Genomic DNA, 16,080 nt, shown 5'->3' with positions numbered 1-16,080 from the left:
CAATCCAAGTAATACACTACGTACTATACATGAACCAAGAATTTCCAGATGTTCAAGCTGGTTTTAGAAAAGGCAGAGGAACCAGAAATCAAATTGCCAACACCCATTGGATCATAGAAAAAGCAAGAGAGTTTCAGATAAACATCTACTTCTGCTTTATTGACTATACCAAAGCCCTTGACTGTGTAGATCAAAACATACTGTGGAAAATTCTTCAAGAGATGGGAATATCAGACCACCTTACTTGACTCCTAAGAAATCTGTATGCAGGTCAAGAAGCAGCAGTTAGAACTGGACATGGAACAAGTACCTGGTTCCAAATTGGAAAAAGAGTATATCAAGGCTATATATTGTCAACCTTCTTAATTATATGCAGAGTACATCATGCAAAATGCCAGGTTGGATGAAACACAAGCTGGAATCAAGACTGCCTGGAGAAGCATCAATAACCTCAGATAGGCAGCTGACACCACCCTATGACAGAAATTGAAGAAGAACTGAAGAGCCTCTTGATGAATGTGAAAGAAGAGAGTGAAAATGTCGGCTTAAAGCTCAACATTCAAAAAACTAAGATCATGGCATCTGGCCCTATCACTTTGTGGCAAATAGATGGTGAAACAATGGAAACAGTGAGAGACTTTATTTTGGGGGGCTCCAAAATCACCTCAGATGGTGACTGCAGCCAGGAAATTAAAAGACACTTGCTCCTTGGAAGAAAAGCTATGACAAACGTAGACAACCTATTAAAGGGCAGAGACACTACTTTGCCAACACAAGTCCATCTATTTAAAGCTATGGTTTTTCCAGTAGTAATGTAGGGATGTGAGAGTTGGACCATAAAGAAAGATGACAGTTGAACAATTGAGGCTTTTGAACTGTCGAGTCGGAGAAGACTCTTGAGAGTCCCTTGGGCTGCAAGGAGATCAAACCAATCAATCCTAAAGGGAATTAGTCCTTAATATTTATTGGGAGGGCTGATGCTGAAACTCCAATACTTTGGCCATCTGATGTGAAGAACTGACTCACTGCAAAAGACCCTGATGCTGTGAAAGATTGAAGGCAAGAGGACAAGGGGACAACAGAGGATGAGACAGTTGGATGGCATCACCAACTCAATGGACCTGAGTTTGAGCAAGCTCCTGGAGTTAGTGATGGACAGGGAAGCCTGGCATGCTTCAGTCCAGGGGGTCACAAAGAGTGAGACACAACTGAGCCACTGGACTAAACTGAACTGAACTGAATACACTATACTGGGAGAATGAAAAAGAAAGATCACATATTCTCTCAACTAATGCAGAAAAAGTATGTGATAAAATATTTTCAATCATCTTTTAATGATAAAAACAGTAACCAAAATAGGAACAGAATAAAACCAACTCAACATAATAAAGGCCAGATATAGAAAACCCAGATCTATCATACTCAATGAGGAAAGGTTGAAGGCTTTCTCTCTAAGATCAAGAATAAGACAATAATAGGAATTTTCACCACTTTTATTCAACATAGAGAAATAAAATGCAAACATACTGGAAAGGAAGAAATTAAAGAAGACACCATAAGGTAAAAAGATATCTCATGTTCCTGGACTAGCAGATACAATATTATTAAGAAGTCAATATCACCCAAGTGATCTACAGAATCTATGCAATGTCTATCAAAACCCCAGAAACTTTTTTTTTTTTTTGCAGGAATAGAAATATCCATAATAAACCTATATCGAATATTTGGGATCCAGTGCATCCAAAATAATTTTGAAAAAAGATGAACAAATATTGAGGTTTAATACTTCTTAATTTCAAAACTTACTAGAAAGCTACAATAATAAAGAGTGTGGTTGGTACTGGCATAGTGACAGATATAATTACCAATGATATAGAATACAGAGCCAGAAATAAACCCTCACATGCATGGTAAAATAATATTTGTGAATGAGGCCAAGACCATTCAATGAGGAAAGGACAGTCTTTTCAACAAATATTCATAGGAAAAAATGTATACCCACCTGTAAAATAATGAAGTTATAGTTTTCCCTTACTCCATATGCAAAAACTCAAATAGATCAAAGGCCTGAACATAAGAGCTAGAACTATGGAACGCTTATAAGAATACATAGGGGAAATGTTTTATGACATTGAATTTGGCAAAGATCTTTTGGATATGACCCCAAAAGCACAAACTACGAAGAAAAATTGGATTTAATATTAAAAACATTTGTACATCAAAGGGTTCTATTATCAGAGTACAAAAGCAACCCATGGCATGAAAGTAATGATGTGCAAATCACATATCTGACAAGAGGTTAATATGCAGAATATATAAAGAACTCCCATAACTCAACAGGAAAAAGAAAACCTAAATAAAAATGGGCAAAGAACTGCAATAGACATTTCTATAAAGAAGATGTACAAATGACTAAAAGCACACATTAAGATGCTAAACATATCTGACCAATAGAGAAACCCAAATCACAAACACAAAGAGATACCACTTCAAATCCATTGGGATAGCTATGAAAAACAAATCAGTGCTGCTGAGGATGTACAAAAATTGAATTACTTTTGTTTTGCTGGTGGGAATATAAAATGGTGCAACTTGAAAGGAAAACAGTATGGAGGTTCCTTAAACATTTAAAAATAGAATTTATGATAAAGAAACTGTACTTCTATGTATATCCAAACGAATTGAAAGCAGAGGTTCAAACAGGTATCGGTACACCTATATTCTAGCAGCATTGTTCATAGTAGTCGAAAAGTGAAGCAACTACAAATGTAAATTGATGAATGAGTGGATAATCAGATGATGTGGTATGTACATGTAATGTAATATTTTTCAGCTTTAAAAAGGGGAAGGAAATTCATATAAATGCTATAACGTGTATGAAACTTGAAGAATTATAAGGCTCAGTAAAATAAACCAGACACAAAAGCAATATTTATGACTCTACTTTTATTAGGTATGTAGAATTATGAAATTCACAGAAATACAAAGTAAAATGGTGGCTGCCAGGGACTGAGGTGAGGAAGGAATGGGGATTTATTGTTTAATGAGGAAAGAGTTTCAATCTGAGGAAGTGAAAAAAGTTCTGGAGGTAGATGATGATAATGTTCCACAACAACGTGAATGTACTTAATGACACTGAACTGTGCACTTAAAAATTCTTAAAATGATAAATTTTATGTTATACATGCGTTGTCACACTAAAAAATAATCTGGCATAATGAACAAGTGATCAAATATTACTTCGCTAACTGGAGAAAACTAATATGGAAAAGCTCACTTTTGCATATATCTAACTATAATATCCTCTTGTCATCTCTTGGCCACTGCCTCTGGCCTCGGATGTGGGGTAGCTACTCTCGGCTGCTGCCCCTAACCTTGGGCGAGGGGTAGCAATTCTTGGCAGCCTCCCCTGACCTCAGACATAGGGCAGCTCCTCTCTGCCACGCTTCTGCACGTGATCGGTTGTGCAGCTGGCTGGCGTCGCTTCTGCACGCTCCGGGCAAGCGTCGCTTCTGTGCGTTCAGAGCCAGCACTACAGATGTCCATTACATTATAGGGGACTGGAATGCAAAAATAGGAAGTCAAGAAACACCTGGAGTAACAGGCATATTTGGCCGTGGAGCACAGAATGAAGCAGGGCAAAGGCTAATAGTTTTGCCAAGAGAACGCACTGGTCATAGCAAACACCCTCTTCCAACAACACAAGAGAGGACTCTGCACATGGACATCAACAGATGGTCAACACCGAAATCAGATTGATTATATTCTTTGCAGCCAAACATGGAGAAGCTCTATACAGTTAGCAAAAACAACACCAGGAGCTGACTGTGGCTCAGATCATGAACTCCTTATTGCCAAATTCAGACTGAAATTGAAGAAAGTAGGGAAAACCACTAGACCATTCAGATATGACCTCAATCAAATTCCTTATGATTATACAGTGGAAGTGAGAAATAAATCTAAGGGACTAGATCTGATAGATAGAGTGCCTGATGAACTCTGGACAGGGGTTCGAGACATTGTACAGGAGACAGGGACCAAGATCATCTCTATGGAAAAGAAAAGCAAAGAAGCAAAATGGCTGTCTGAGGAGGCCTTACAGATAGCTGTGAAAAGAAGAGAAGTGAAAAGCAAAGGAGAAAAGGAAAGATATAAGCATCTGAATGCAGAGTTCCAAAGAATAGCAAGGAGAGATAAGAAAGCCTTCTTCAGTGATCAAGGCAAAGAAATAGAGGAAAACAACAGAATAGAAAAGACAAGAGATCTCTTCAAGAGAATTAGAGATACCAAGGGAACATTTCATGCAAAGATGGGCTTGATAAAGGACAGAAATGGTATGGACCTAAAAGAAGCAGAAGATATTAAGAAGAGGTGGCAAGAATACACAGAAGAACTGTTGGGAAAATATCTTCATGACCAAGATAATCACGATGGTGTGATCACTGACCTAGAGCCAGACATCTTGGAATGTGAAGTCAAGTAGACCTTAGAAAGCATCACTACGAACAAAGCTAGTGGAGGTGATGGAATTCCACTTGAGCTATTTCAAATGCTGAAAGATGATGCTGTGAAAGTTCTGCACTCAATATGCCAGCAAATTTGGAAAGCTCAGCAGTGGCCACAGGACTGGAAAAGATCAGTCTTCATTCCAATCCCAAAGAAAGGCAATGCCAAAGAATGCTGAAACTACCGCTCAATTGCACTCATCTCACACTCTGGTAAAGTCATGCTCAAAATTCTCCAAGCCAGGCTTCAGCAATACATGAACTCTGAAATTCCAGATGTTCAAACTTGGTTTATAAAAGGCAGAGGAACCAGAGATCAAATTGCCAACATCTGCTGGATCATGGAAAAAGCAAGAGTTCCCAAAATATCTATTTCTGCTTCGTTGACTATACCAAAGTCTTTGACTGTGTGAATCACAATAAACTGTGGAATATTCTGAAAGAGATGGGAATACCAGACCACCTGACCTGCCTCTTGAGAAACATGTATGCAGGTCAGGGAGCAACAGTTAGGACTGGACATGGAACAACAGACTGTTTCCAAATAGGAAAATGATGTACGTCAAGATTGTATATTGTCACCCTGCTTATTTAAATTATATGCAGAGTACATCATAAGGAACGCTGGGCTGGAAGAAGCACAAGCTGGAATCATGATTGCTGGGAGAAATATCAATAACCTCATATATGCAGATGACACCACCTTTTTGGCAGAAAGTGAAGAGGAACTAAAATTCCTCTTGATGAAAGTGAAAGAGGAGAGAGAAAAAGTTTGCTTAAAACTCAACATTCAGAAAACTAAGATCATGGCATCTGGTCCCATCACTTCATGGGAAATAGATGGAGAAACATTGTCAGACTTTATTTTTTTGGGCTCCAAAATCACTGTGGATGCTGATTGCAGCCAGGAAATTAAAATACGCTTACTCCTTGGAAGGAAAGTTATGACCAACCTAGATAGCATATTAAAAAGCAGAGACATTATTTTGCCAACCAAGGTCCATCTAGTCAAGGCGATGGTTTTTCCCGTGGTCATGTATGGATGTGAGAGTTGGACTGTGAAGAAAGCTGATCGCCGAAGAATTGATGCTTTTGAACTGTGTTGTTGCAGAAAACTCTTTAGAGTCCCTTGTACTGCAAGGAGATCCAACCAGTCCATTCTAAAGGATATCAGTCCTGGGTGTTCATTGGAAGGACTGATGTTTAAGCTGAAACTCCAAAACCATGGCCACCTCATGCGAAGAGTTGACTCACTGGAAAAGACTCTGATGCTGGGAGGGATTGGGGGCAGGAGGAGAATGGGATAATAGAGAATGAGATAGCTGCATGGCATCACCGACTCGATGGACATGACTTTGTGTGAACTCCGGGAGTTGTTGATGGACAAGGATGCCTGGCGTGCTATGATTCATGGGGTTACCAAAAGTCAGACACGACTGAGCGACTGAACTAAACTGAACTGAATTATAATATCCAATACTTTGGCCACCTGATGTGAAGAACTGTCTCATTTGATTCGCTCAGTCGTGTCTGACTCTTTGCGATGCCATAAATTATAGCCTAACTGGCTCCTCTATCAGTGTAATTTTCCAGGCAAGAGTACTCCAGTGGGTTGTCATTTCCTTCTCCAGGGGATCTTCCTGACCCAGGGATCGAACCCAGGTCTCCCACATTGCAGTCATATGCTTTACCTTCTGAGCCACCAGGAAAGCCCACATATATTTAACTATAATATTCAATATTTTGGCCACCTGATGTGAAGAACTGACTCATTGGAAAAGACTCTGAATCTGGGAAAGATTGAAGGCAGGAGGCGAAGTGCATGACAGAGGATAAGATGGTTGGATGGCATCACCAACTCCATGGATCTGACGTTGAGCAAGCTCCGGGGGTTGGTGATGGACAGGGAAGCCTGGCATGCTGTAGTCCATGAGGTCGCAAAGAGTGGAACATGGCTGAGTGACTGAACTGAACAGTAATATACATTTGAGACAGTAATTGACCTTCTTTATGTTTTGCATAATTCTTAAAATTTGTTTGCATCTGTTAGGAACCAATCTCTTAAAAAACATTCCAAATGTACACTGAGTAGCAGGGAGCTAATAATTTAGGATTAAACAAACTTAGGGGAAAAAAAAAAAAACTACCAAAGATCAATTATTCCCTGTAAGAAACAAAGTATTACGACTATCAATGATGCCTTTCAGAAGAAAAGTAATAGTATTTTTATGTTTTCATTTAGTCTTTTCTGTCTACATTTTATCCTATATATAACTGTTAAAACAATTTCCCCCAAAATACTTTTCGTTGTAATATTCCATTTCTCCCAAATTTAATTATCCTTTTGTCCGTGAGATAACATCCAAAAGTTTTCATCTTGACATTTCTGGCTATCAAAAATCTGGTATGTAATTGAGTTTTAAATTGCTCTTCCAAATACCTTTAAGTTTAAAGACTCTGCTCATATCTATGAAGCTTTCTCCTTTACTTTCATGGTTTGGATTGTGTTTTCTCCTAGACCTGAAATTCCCTCCATTCTTTTTTATGCCTACAATGTATACATTCTACCTGGTTCTTGAATTTCTCTTGAAAAATTCATATTGATCTGTCTTCTGATAACTGACTAAATTTGTCACTTGGAATTAGATTATTATCAACTGCTATGTTTGTGTGTGTGTGTATATATATATATATACACATATATATAAGACTTCCCTGGTGGCTCCAACAGTAAAGCGTCTGCTTACAATGTGGGAGACCTGGGTTCGATTCCTGGGTCAGGAAGATCCTCTGGAGAAAAAAATGCCAACCCACTCCAGTACTCTTGCTTGGAAAATCTCGTGGACAGAGGAGAGTGGTAGGCTACAGTCCATGGGGTCACAAAGAGTCGAACACAACTGAGTGACTTCACTTCACTTTATACATACATACATATATATATACACACATATATATGTGTGTGTGTTCATGCATTCTATCTTGAAAGGGAAAAGTGAAAATGTTAGTTGCTCAGACTAACAACTGAGTGTCTGACTCTGTGATCCAGTGGACTGTAGCCTGCCAGTCTCCTCTGTCCATGGAATTTTCCAGACAAGAATAATGGAGTGGGTAGCCATTCCATTCTCTAGGGGATCTTCCCAATTTAGGAATAGAACATGACTGGTAAAGCTACAAAGTAACATGACTGACAAAAAATGTAGCACACGTTGTTCATCCAGATTAATGTCTCCCATTCAAAGAAGCTGCCTGTGAGAAATTAAATACTTAATTCAACACAGTCACTGTTCAGAACATTATAAGCACCTCTCTTTGGGATTTTTTTCTGTTTATTTTGTAGTGATAAGCCTTTATCCTTTGAGAACTGATCACATTTTTGAAACAGTAAAATTGTGATTTGAGCCGGTGAATAGTTGAATGATATAGCTTGTAATAAAATTATATTTATTCTTACTTCTGTCTCATTTTATAGAGTGACTATTAAATGATAAAGCAATGTATTCTTTTCATACATTTCTCATGATGAATCTGGAATGCATATGCAGAATTTCTTCAAAATATTTTGAATCTAGAAGTAAGGATAAAATTTTTAAAATAATTAAACCTCTGAAAGGACTACTTTTTGGTAGTTTAAAAATCCTTCTCATTTCTGAAAAAAAAAAACAAATAATCAAATAAATAATGAAAAATATAAATATTTTACCGTTCAACACAGGCAGAAAGTCTGGAGCAATGATTAGAAGCAGGGGCATCATGACCCCCAACCACGTATAAGAATCCACTGTATGTTGCAACTCCTACACCTCCACGTCGTTTGGACATTGGAGCACACAGACTCCACTTGTTAGTGTGTGGGTCAAAATATTCCATAGATTTGAGGCAGGAACTTCCATCACGTCCACCAATAGCATATAGCCTAGAATAAAGACAGAAGTATGTGTATGCGAGTATATTTATGCATAGAAAGAAAGTGAAAATACACTACACACAGCATTGGAGTTTGTATTCTACTCCCTCAGTATTATAGCGAAAGACCTGAATTTGTGAAGGCATTTATTAAGTCTACTTTAACCCAAACCTACCTGCTTCATATTTTTTTGAAAGTTTCTTTGATATAATAGATTAAAGGTTTATATGGGAAATGAACTACAGAGAAAGGAAAGAGATAACAAAAGTATTGGTAGTATTTGCCTACCAAACCACAATAAAGCTGAACATTTTTAAAGATGGTAAGATCTTTCCAAAATTCAAATCCAGGAACCTTACAATTTTAGCTAGATTTAATTGCCTAGCATTAGACTCTCTATTTAGTGAACTACTTTATTTAGTGTAAAAAAGCATTTGTAACTAAGAAGATATTAATTTAACAAATAACAAAGGGAATAGGATAAAACCTAAAAACCAGATTATTTTCCTAGGAAGATGTTCTATCTATAGCATTTCTCTCATAAATTTTAAAATGCCAATTCTTTTCATTAGCAGTGTTTTAAATTTGTTATTGTTGTTCAGTTGCTAACTCGTGGCCTACTCTTTGTGACTCTATGGACCGTAGCATACCAGGCTTCCCTGTCCTTCACTATCTCCTGGAGTCCACTCAAATTCATGTCCATTGAGTCGCTGGTGCCATGCAACCATTTCCTCCCCTGTCATTCTCTTCTCCTCCTGCCTTCAATCTTTCCCAGCATCAGGGTCTTTTCCAGTGAGTCAGCTCTTAACATCAGGTGGCCAAAATATTGGAGTTTCAGCTTCAGCATCAGTCCTTACAATGAGTATTCAGGGTTGATTTCCTTTAGGCTTGACTGGTTGGATCTCCTTGATGTCCAAGGGATTCTATTCTCCAGCCCTACAGTTCAAAAACATCAATTCTTCGGCACTCAGCCTTTTTTATGCACCAACTCTCACAATCATATATGATTACTGGAAAAGCATAGCTTTGACTATACAGATCTTTGTCAGCAAAATGATGTCTCTGTTTTTTAATATGCTGTCTAGTTGTGTCATAGAGAAGGCAATGGCAAGCCACTCCAGTACTATTGCCTAGAACATCCCATGGATGGAGAAGCCTGGAAGGCTGCAGTCCGTGGGGTCGCTAAGGGTCGGACACGACTGAACGACTTCACTTTCACTTTTCACTTTCACACATTGGAGAAGGAAATGGCAACCCACTCCAGTGTTCTTGCCTGGAGAATCCCAGGGACGGGGGAGCCTGGTGGGCTTCCGTCTATGGGGTCGCACAGAGTCGGACACGACTGAAGTGACTTAGCAGCAGCAGCAGTTGTGTCATAGCTTTCCTTTCAAGGAGCAAGTTTCTTTTAATTTCATGTCTGCAGTCACCATCCATAGTGACTTTGGAGCCCCCCAAAATGAAGTTTGTCAATGTTTCCATTTTGTCCTTATATATTTGCCATGAAGTGATGGGATCAGATACCGTGATCTTCATTCTTTGAATGCTAAGCTTTAAGCCAGCTTTTTCACTCTCCTCTTTCACCCTCATCAAAAGGCCCTTTAGTTTCTGTTTGCTTTCTGCCATTAGAGTGCTATCATCTGCACATCTAAGGTTGTAAATATTTCTCCCAGCAATCTTGATTCCAGTTTGTGATTCATCCAGCCCAGCATTTTGCATGACGTACTCTAGCTCAGAGGTTAAAGCGTCTGCCTCCAATGCGGGAGACCCGGGTTCGATCCCTGGGTCGGGAAGATCCTCTGGAGAAGGAAATGGTAACCCACTGCAGTATTCTTGCCTGGAGAATCCCATGGACAGAGAAGCATGGTAGGGTACAGTCCACAGTGTCACAAAGAGTCGGACACGACTGAGTGACTTCACTTTCACTTTCACTTTTTTCACTCTGTCTAGAGGGGATTTTCCTGATAGCTCAGCTGGTAAGAATTGCCTGGATAATTCTATGGACAGAGGAGCCTGGCGGGCTACAGTCCACAGGGTCACAAAGAGTCAGACAGGACTGAATGACTTTCACTTCACTCCGCACAGAAGTCAAATAAGCAAGGTGACAATACACAGCCTTGACATACTCCTTTCTGAATTTTGAACCAGTCCATTGTTCCATGTCCGGTTCTAACTGTTGCTTCTTGACCTGCATACAGGTTTCTCAGGAGGCAGGTAAGGTGGTCTGGTACTCTTATCTCTTTAAGAATTTTCTACAGCTTGTTGTAGAACAACACAGAAAAACAGCTGTGTAGAATCCACACAGTCAAAGGCTTTTGTGTAGCCACTGAATCAGAAGTAGATGTTTTTCTGGCATTATTTTTAGTCTAATTTAAATTTAATCCCACATCAATAAAGAAGATCAACATTTATTAAACTATATGCCTATAACTGCCCTTCATGCTCAGTTGTGAACAATAGCAAGTTAGCAAGACAAAATTAAGTTATTTAAATTCAATTATTTCAACCTCTTCTGTAATAGGTAGGAGATCACTACTGAGTCACTGTATATCATTCAGGTTAGGCTAGAGATAATCAGATTTAGGAGTATTTTAAACCCTAAAACACTGTAAGTCTGGGTTTCCTGTTAACCACAAATACTTCTTTATGCTCCTGCTAAGTAAGTCACTTCAGTTGTGTCCGACTCTGTGCAACCCCATAGATTGCCGCCCACTAGGCTCTGCCATCCCTGGGATTCCCCAAGCAAGAACACTGGAGTGGGTTGCCATTTCTTTCTCCAGTGTGTGAAAGTGAAGTCGCTCAGTCATGTCTGACTCTTTGCGACCCCATGGACTGCAGCCTACCAGCCTCCTCTGCCCGTGGGATTTTCAGGCAAGAGTACTGGAGTGGGTTGCCATTGCCTTCTCTGCTTACTTTATGCCCAAGGTGCTAAAAAACATCTGCCTTGAAATTTCTATTGAACCCAATTATATGATGAGATACTGACTTTATGAATAGTCAATACAGACACACAGGACTATCTCCTGCCACTGACCCATCCTGGTGTCTGAAATTTTCATCATTCAAGTTCCTCCTATATGCTTGTCATTATCTCCAAAGATCCCTTTTCAGAAAGACCACAATTGCAAATTACCTGAAAGAAGAATAATTCAAACTTGTAGATAGCTTTAATATCATCAAGTTTCAATATATTATTTTCTCTCATAGGAAAGTGATCAGAAAGTAGGAAAGAGTCAGAAAGACGGGACTAGCTGTAATTTTAGAACACTTAGAAGAGTGAGTTATAAAGAGAAAAAGACGTGGCATATTACAAAAATAGACTGAAGTTTTGATAAGTCAATAAAAAGTTATAACCAATAAATGGTAGCTTCTTGAGGGTAAGATTGAAACTGGCTTGCCTACAAAAATGCTTCTCAAATTTAATGTGTAATACAAGTTACTTGAGGATCTTCTTAAAATGTCTATTCTGATTCAGGAGGGCTGTGGTTAAGATTCAGTATTTCTAAATAGATCTCAGGTAATAATGGTACTGCTGATCTCAGGATATTTAATTAAGTGTTCATTTTAGATAAATATTTTCCATCATAATGAAGGGAGAGTTCCAACGAAGGCCTTTTACAATCCATTATTAGGATGTCCTAGTCACTAGGAATGCTTATTGGTAGGTGTATCACATTACTGAAGTGCTGTACCACATGAAATGGGAGCAAAAGCATGCATGTTTGGCTCTACTCACTTATGGTTTAATGCGACTACACCAACTGTGCTTCTAGGAGTTGACATACTGGCCACATAATTCCACTGACGTCCCTCAGGGTCCCATCTTTCTACAGTATTTAGATAACTCCATCCATCATGGCCACCAACAGCATACATTGGTCCTTCAAGTGTGGCTACACCTAAAGGATAAAAACAGCATGAGAGCTCACCTAGGTAGTGCATATATAATGGATGTTTCATTTTAAAAGGAAGTGACTAATTAAAAATTTGATTTTTATATATTAATGGTTTTGTAAATAACCATTTAATGAATAATTTCCCAATCTTGATTTGAAACTAAAACTAAATATGGTCTTTTAACACTAGAAAATATCATGGAAGGGTATCATGGTTATAATGCTAAAGGCATAGAAAGTAGACGAACACACCATTTCTTGCAATTAACAGAAAAGGGAAGATTATTTTTCTCTGTAACAGTTTAAATGTCATTTTTCAAAAATAAAAGATAGGTGAGAAATGATACTGAATCTTAGATAAACACTAGAACTGTTGGCTAAGTCTGATAGATATTTCTAATCTCTTATTTTTATTAAAGGGATAAAAATGATTCCCATAGGACATTTTAGTAGACAGGGGTTTTTGAGGTTTAGTTAGAAATTTGTTCTATTCAGTTCAGTTGCTTAGTCGTGTCCAACTCTTTGCAACCCCATGAACTGCATCAAGCCAGGCCTCCCTGTCTATCATCAACTCCAGAGTTTACTCAAACTCATGTCCATTGAGTTGGTGATGACATCCAAACATCTCATCCTCTGTCGTCCCCTTCTCCACCCACCTTAAATCTTTCCCAGCATCAGAGTCTTTTCAAACGTGTCAGTGGTTCAAATCAGATGGCCAAGTATTGGAGTTTAGATATTCCATGCAAATCGAGAACAAAAGAAAACAACAGTAGCAATACTCATATCAGATAAAATAGACTTTAAACAAAGACTGTGGAAAGAGACAAAGAAGGACACTACCTAATGATCAAAGGATCAATCCAAGAAGAAGATATAAAAACTACAAATATATATGCACCCAACATAGGATCGGGTTTCCTTGGTGGCTCAGAGGTTAACGCGTCTGCCTCCAATGCGGGAGACCCAGGTTCGATCCCTGGGTCGGGAAGATCCCCTGGAGAAGGAAACGGTAACCCACTCTCGTATTCTTGCCTGGAGAATCCCATGGACGGAGAAGCCTGGTACAGTCCACGGGGTCGCAAAGAGTCGGACACGACTGAGCGACGGAACGGAACGGAACAGATCAGTCCTCCCAATGAATATTCAGAACTGATTTCCTTTAGGATGGACTGATTGGATCTCCATGCTGTCCATGAGACTCTTAAGAGTCTTCTCCAATACCACAGTTCAAAAGCATCAATTCTTCCATGCTCAGCTTTAATTATAGTCCAACTCTCATATCCTACATAACTACTGGAAAAACCATAGCTTTGACTAGACAGACATTTGTTGGCAAAGTAATGTCTCTGGTTTTTAATACGCTGTCTAGGTTGGTCATAACTTTTCTTCCACGAGCAAGCATCTTTTAATTTCATGGCTGCAGTCAGCATCTGAAGTGATTTTGGAGCCCTCCAATACAAAGTCTGCCACTGTTTCCACTGTTTCCCCATCTATTTGCCATGAAGTGATGGGACCACATGCCATGATCTTAGTTTTTGAATGTTGAGTTTTAAGCCAACTTTTTCACTCTTTCACTTTCATCAAGAGGCTCTTTAGTTCTTCTTCAATTTCTGCCATAAGGGTGGTGTCAGCTGCATATCTGAGGTTATTATTTCTCATGTAAATCTTGATTCCAGCTTGTGCTTCATCCATTTCGGCATTTCTCATGATGCACTCTGCATATAAGTTCAATAAGCAGGGTGACCAATATAACCCTTTTCCGATTTGGAACCTGTCTGTTGTTGCATAGCCAGTTCTAACTGTTGCTTCTTGACCTGCATGTAGATTTCTCAGGAGGCAGGTCAGATGGTTTGGTATTCCCATCTCTTGAGGAATTTTCCACAGTTTATTGTGATCCACAGTCAAAGACATTAGGTTAATCAAAAAAGCAGAAGTAGATGTTTTTCTGGAACTTTCTTGCTTTTTCTGTGATCCAACGGATGTTGGCAATTTGATCTCTGATTCCTCTGCCTTTCCTAAATTCAGCTTGAACATCTGGAAGTTCATGGTTCACGTATTGTTGAAGCCTGGCTTGGAGAAATTTTGAGCATTACTTTACTAGCGTGTGAGATGAGTGTAATTGTGACATAGTTTGAGCATTCTTTGGCATTGCCTTTCTTGGGATTGGAATGAAAACCTACCTTTTCCAGTCCTGTGGCCAATGCGGGATTTTCCAAATTTGCTGGCATATTGAGTGCAGCCATTTCACAGCATTGTCTTTTAAGATTTGAAATAGCTCAACTGGAATTCCATCACCTCCACTAGCTTTGTTCGTAGGGATGCTTCCTAAGGCCCCCTTGTCTTCACATTCCAGTATGTCTGGCTCTAGGTGAGTGATCACACCATCATGATTATCTGGGTCATAAAGATCTTTATTGTCTAGTTCTTCTGTGTATTCTTGCCACCTCTTCTTAAAATCTTCTGCCCTTGTTAAGTCCATACCATTTCTGTCCTTTATTGAGCCCATCTTTGCATGAAGCATCCCCTTTGTATCTCTAATTTTCTTGAAGACCTCTCTAGTCTTTACCATTATATTGTTCTCTATTCCTTTGCATTACTGAGCAAGGCTTTCTTATCTCTCCTCTTTTGCCTTTCCCTTCTCTTCTTTTCATAGCTATTTGTAAGACCTCCACAGACAACCATATTGCCTTTTTGCATTTCTCTTTCTTGAGGATTGTCTTGATCCCTGCCTCCTGTACAATTCCATGAACCTCCATCCTTTGTTCTTCAGGCACTCTGTCTATCAGATGTAATCCCTTGAATTTATTTGTCACTTCCAGTGTATAATCATAAGGAATTTGATTTAGGTCATACCTGAATGGTCTAGTGGTTTTCCCTACTTTCTTCAATTTATGTCTGAATTTGACAATAACGAGTTCATGATCTGAACCACAGTCTGCTCCCAGTTTTGCTTTTGCTGACTATATAGGGCTTCTGCATGTTTGGCTGCACAGAATATAAGCAATCTGATATTTTCTACTGGATTCTATGAATAGCTCCTTTCTGTTTCTCATCTGCTCTGGGAATTCACGTTACTGGTTCCTCCTGACATTCCTCCTCCTCAATTTTCCATCCACATTACCTCACCTCTTTATTTTTATTATTATTTTTTTTTATTTTACAGTATTGCATTGGTTTTGCCATACATTGACATGAATCTGCCCCGGGTGTACATGTGTTCCCCATCTTGAACCGCCTCCCACCTCCCTCCCCATATCATCTCTCTGGGTCATCCCAGTGCATGAGCCCCGAGCATCCTGTATCATGCATCGACCCTGGACTGGCGATTTATTTCACATATGATAATATACATGCTTCTATGCCATTCTCTCAAATCATCCCACCCTCGCCCTCTCCCACAGAGTCCAAAAGACTATTCTATACATCTGTGTCTCTTTTGCTGTCTCACATACAGGGTTATCGTTACCATCTTTCTAAATTCCATATATATGTGTTAATATACTGTATTGGTGTTTTTCTTTCTGGCTGACTTCACTCTGTATAATAGGGTCCAGTTTCATCCACCTCATTAGAACTGATTCAAATGTATTCTTTTTAATGGCTGAGTAATAATCCATTTTGTATAGCAATAGCAATTAAGAGTTTTAAAATTTGCTTTCGTGTCTCTGTAAGAAATGTTTTCTAAAAAATCACAGTTACAGAACTGAGCTGAATAATTACATAGTCTATCATTTTATATAATTTATCAGTTATATTGGGGTAAACAATACCCTTCTTG

The 16,080-nt window shown here is 39.0% G+C and overlaps 1 protein-coding gene across 1 annotated transcript in view; it reads right to left on the bottom strand.

Annotated features, from left to right (window-relative positions):
- The window catches only part of KLHL4 (kelch like family member 4), a 121,814-nt gene that overhangs the window by 17,805 nt on the left and 87,929 nt on the right, over positions 1–16,080 (bottom strand). The window contains exons 8-9 of the mRNA XM_055393582.2: positions 12,143–12,305; positions 8,206–8,418 (exon numbers count right to left, since the gene is read on the bottom strand). Of these exons, the coding sequence (XP_055249557.1) occupies positions 8,206–8,418; positions 12,143–12,305 (376 nt within the window). The remainder of the gene's footprint in view (positions 1–8,205; positions 8,419–12,142; positions 12,306–16,080) is intronic.

The sequence above is a fragment of the Moschus berezovskii genome, chromosome X (genome assembly GCF_049115385.1).
Source record: "Moschus berezovskii isolate FMDL1 chromosome X, NW_MosBer_1.0, whole genome shotgun sequence".
Taxonomy (NCBI): domain Eukaryota; kingdom Metazoa; phylum Chordata; class Mammalia; order Artiodactyla; family Moschidae; genus Moschus; species Moschus berezovskii.
The sequence above is the reverse complement of the archived record's forward strand: the minus strand, read 5'-3'. Positions and strand labels throughout refer to the sequence as shown.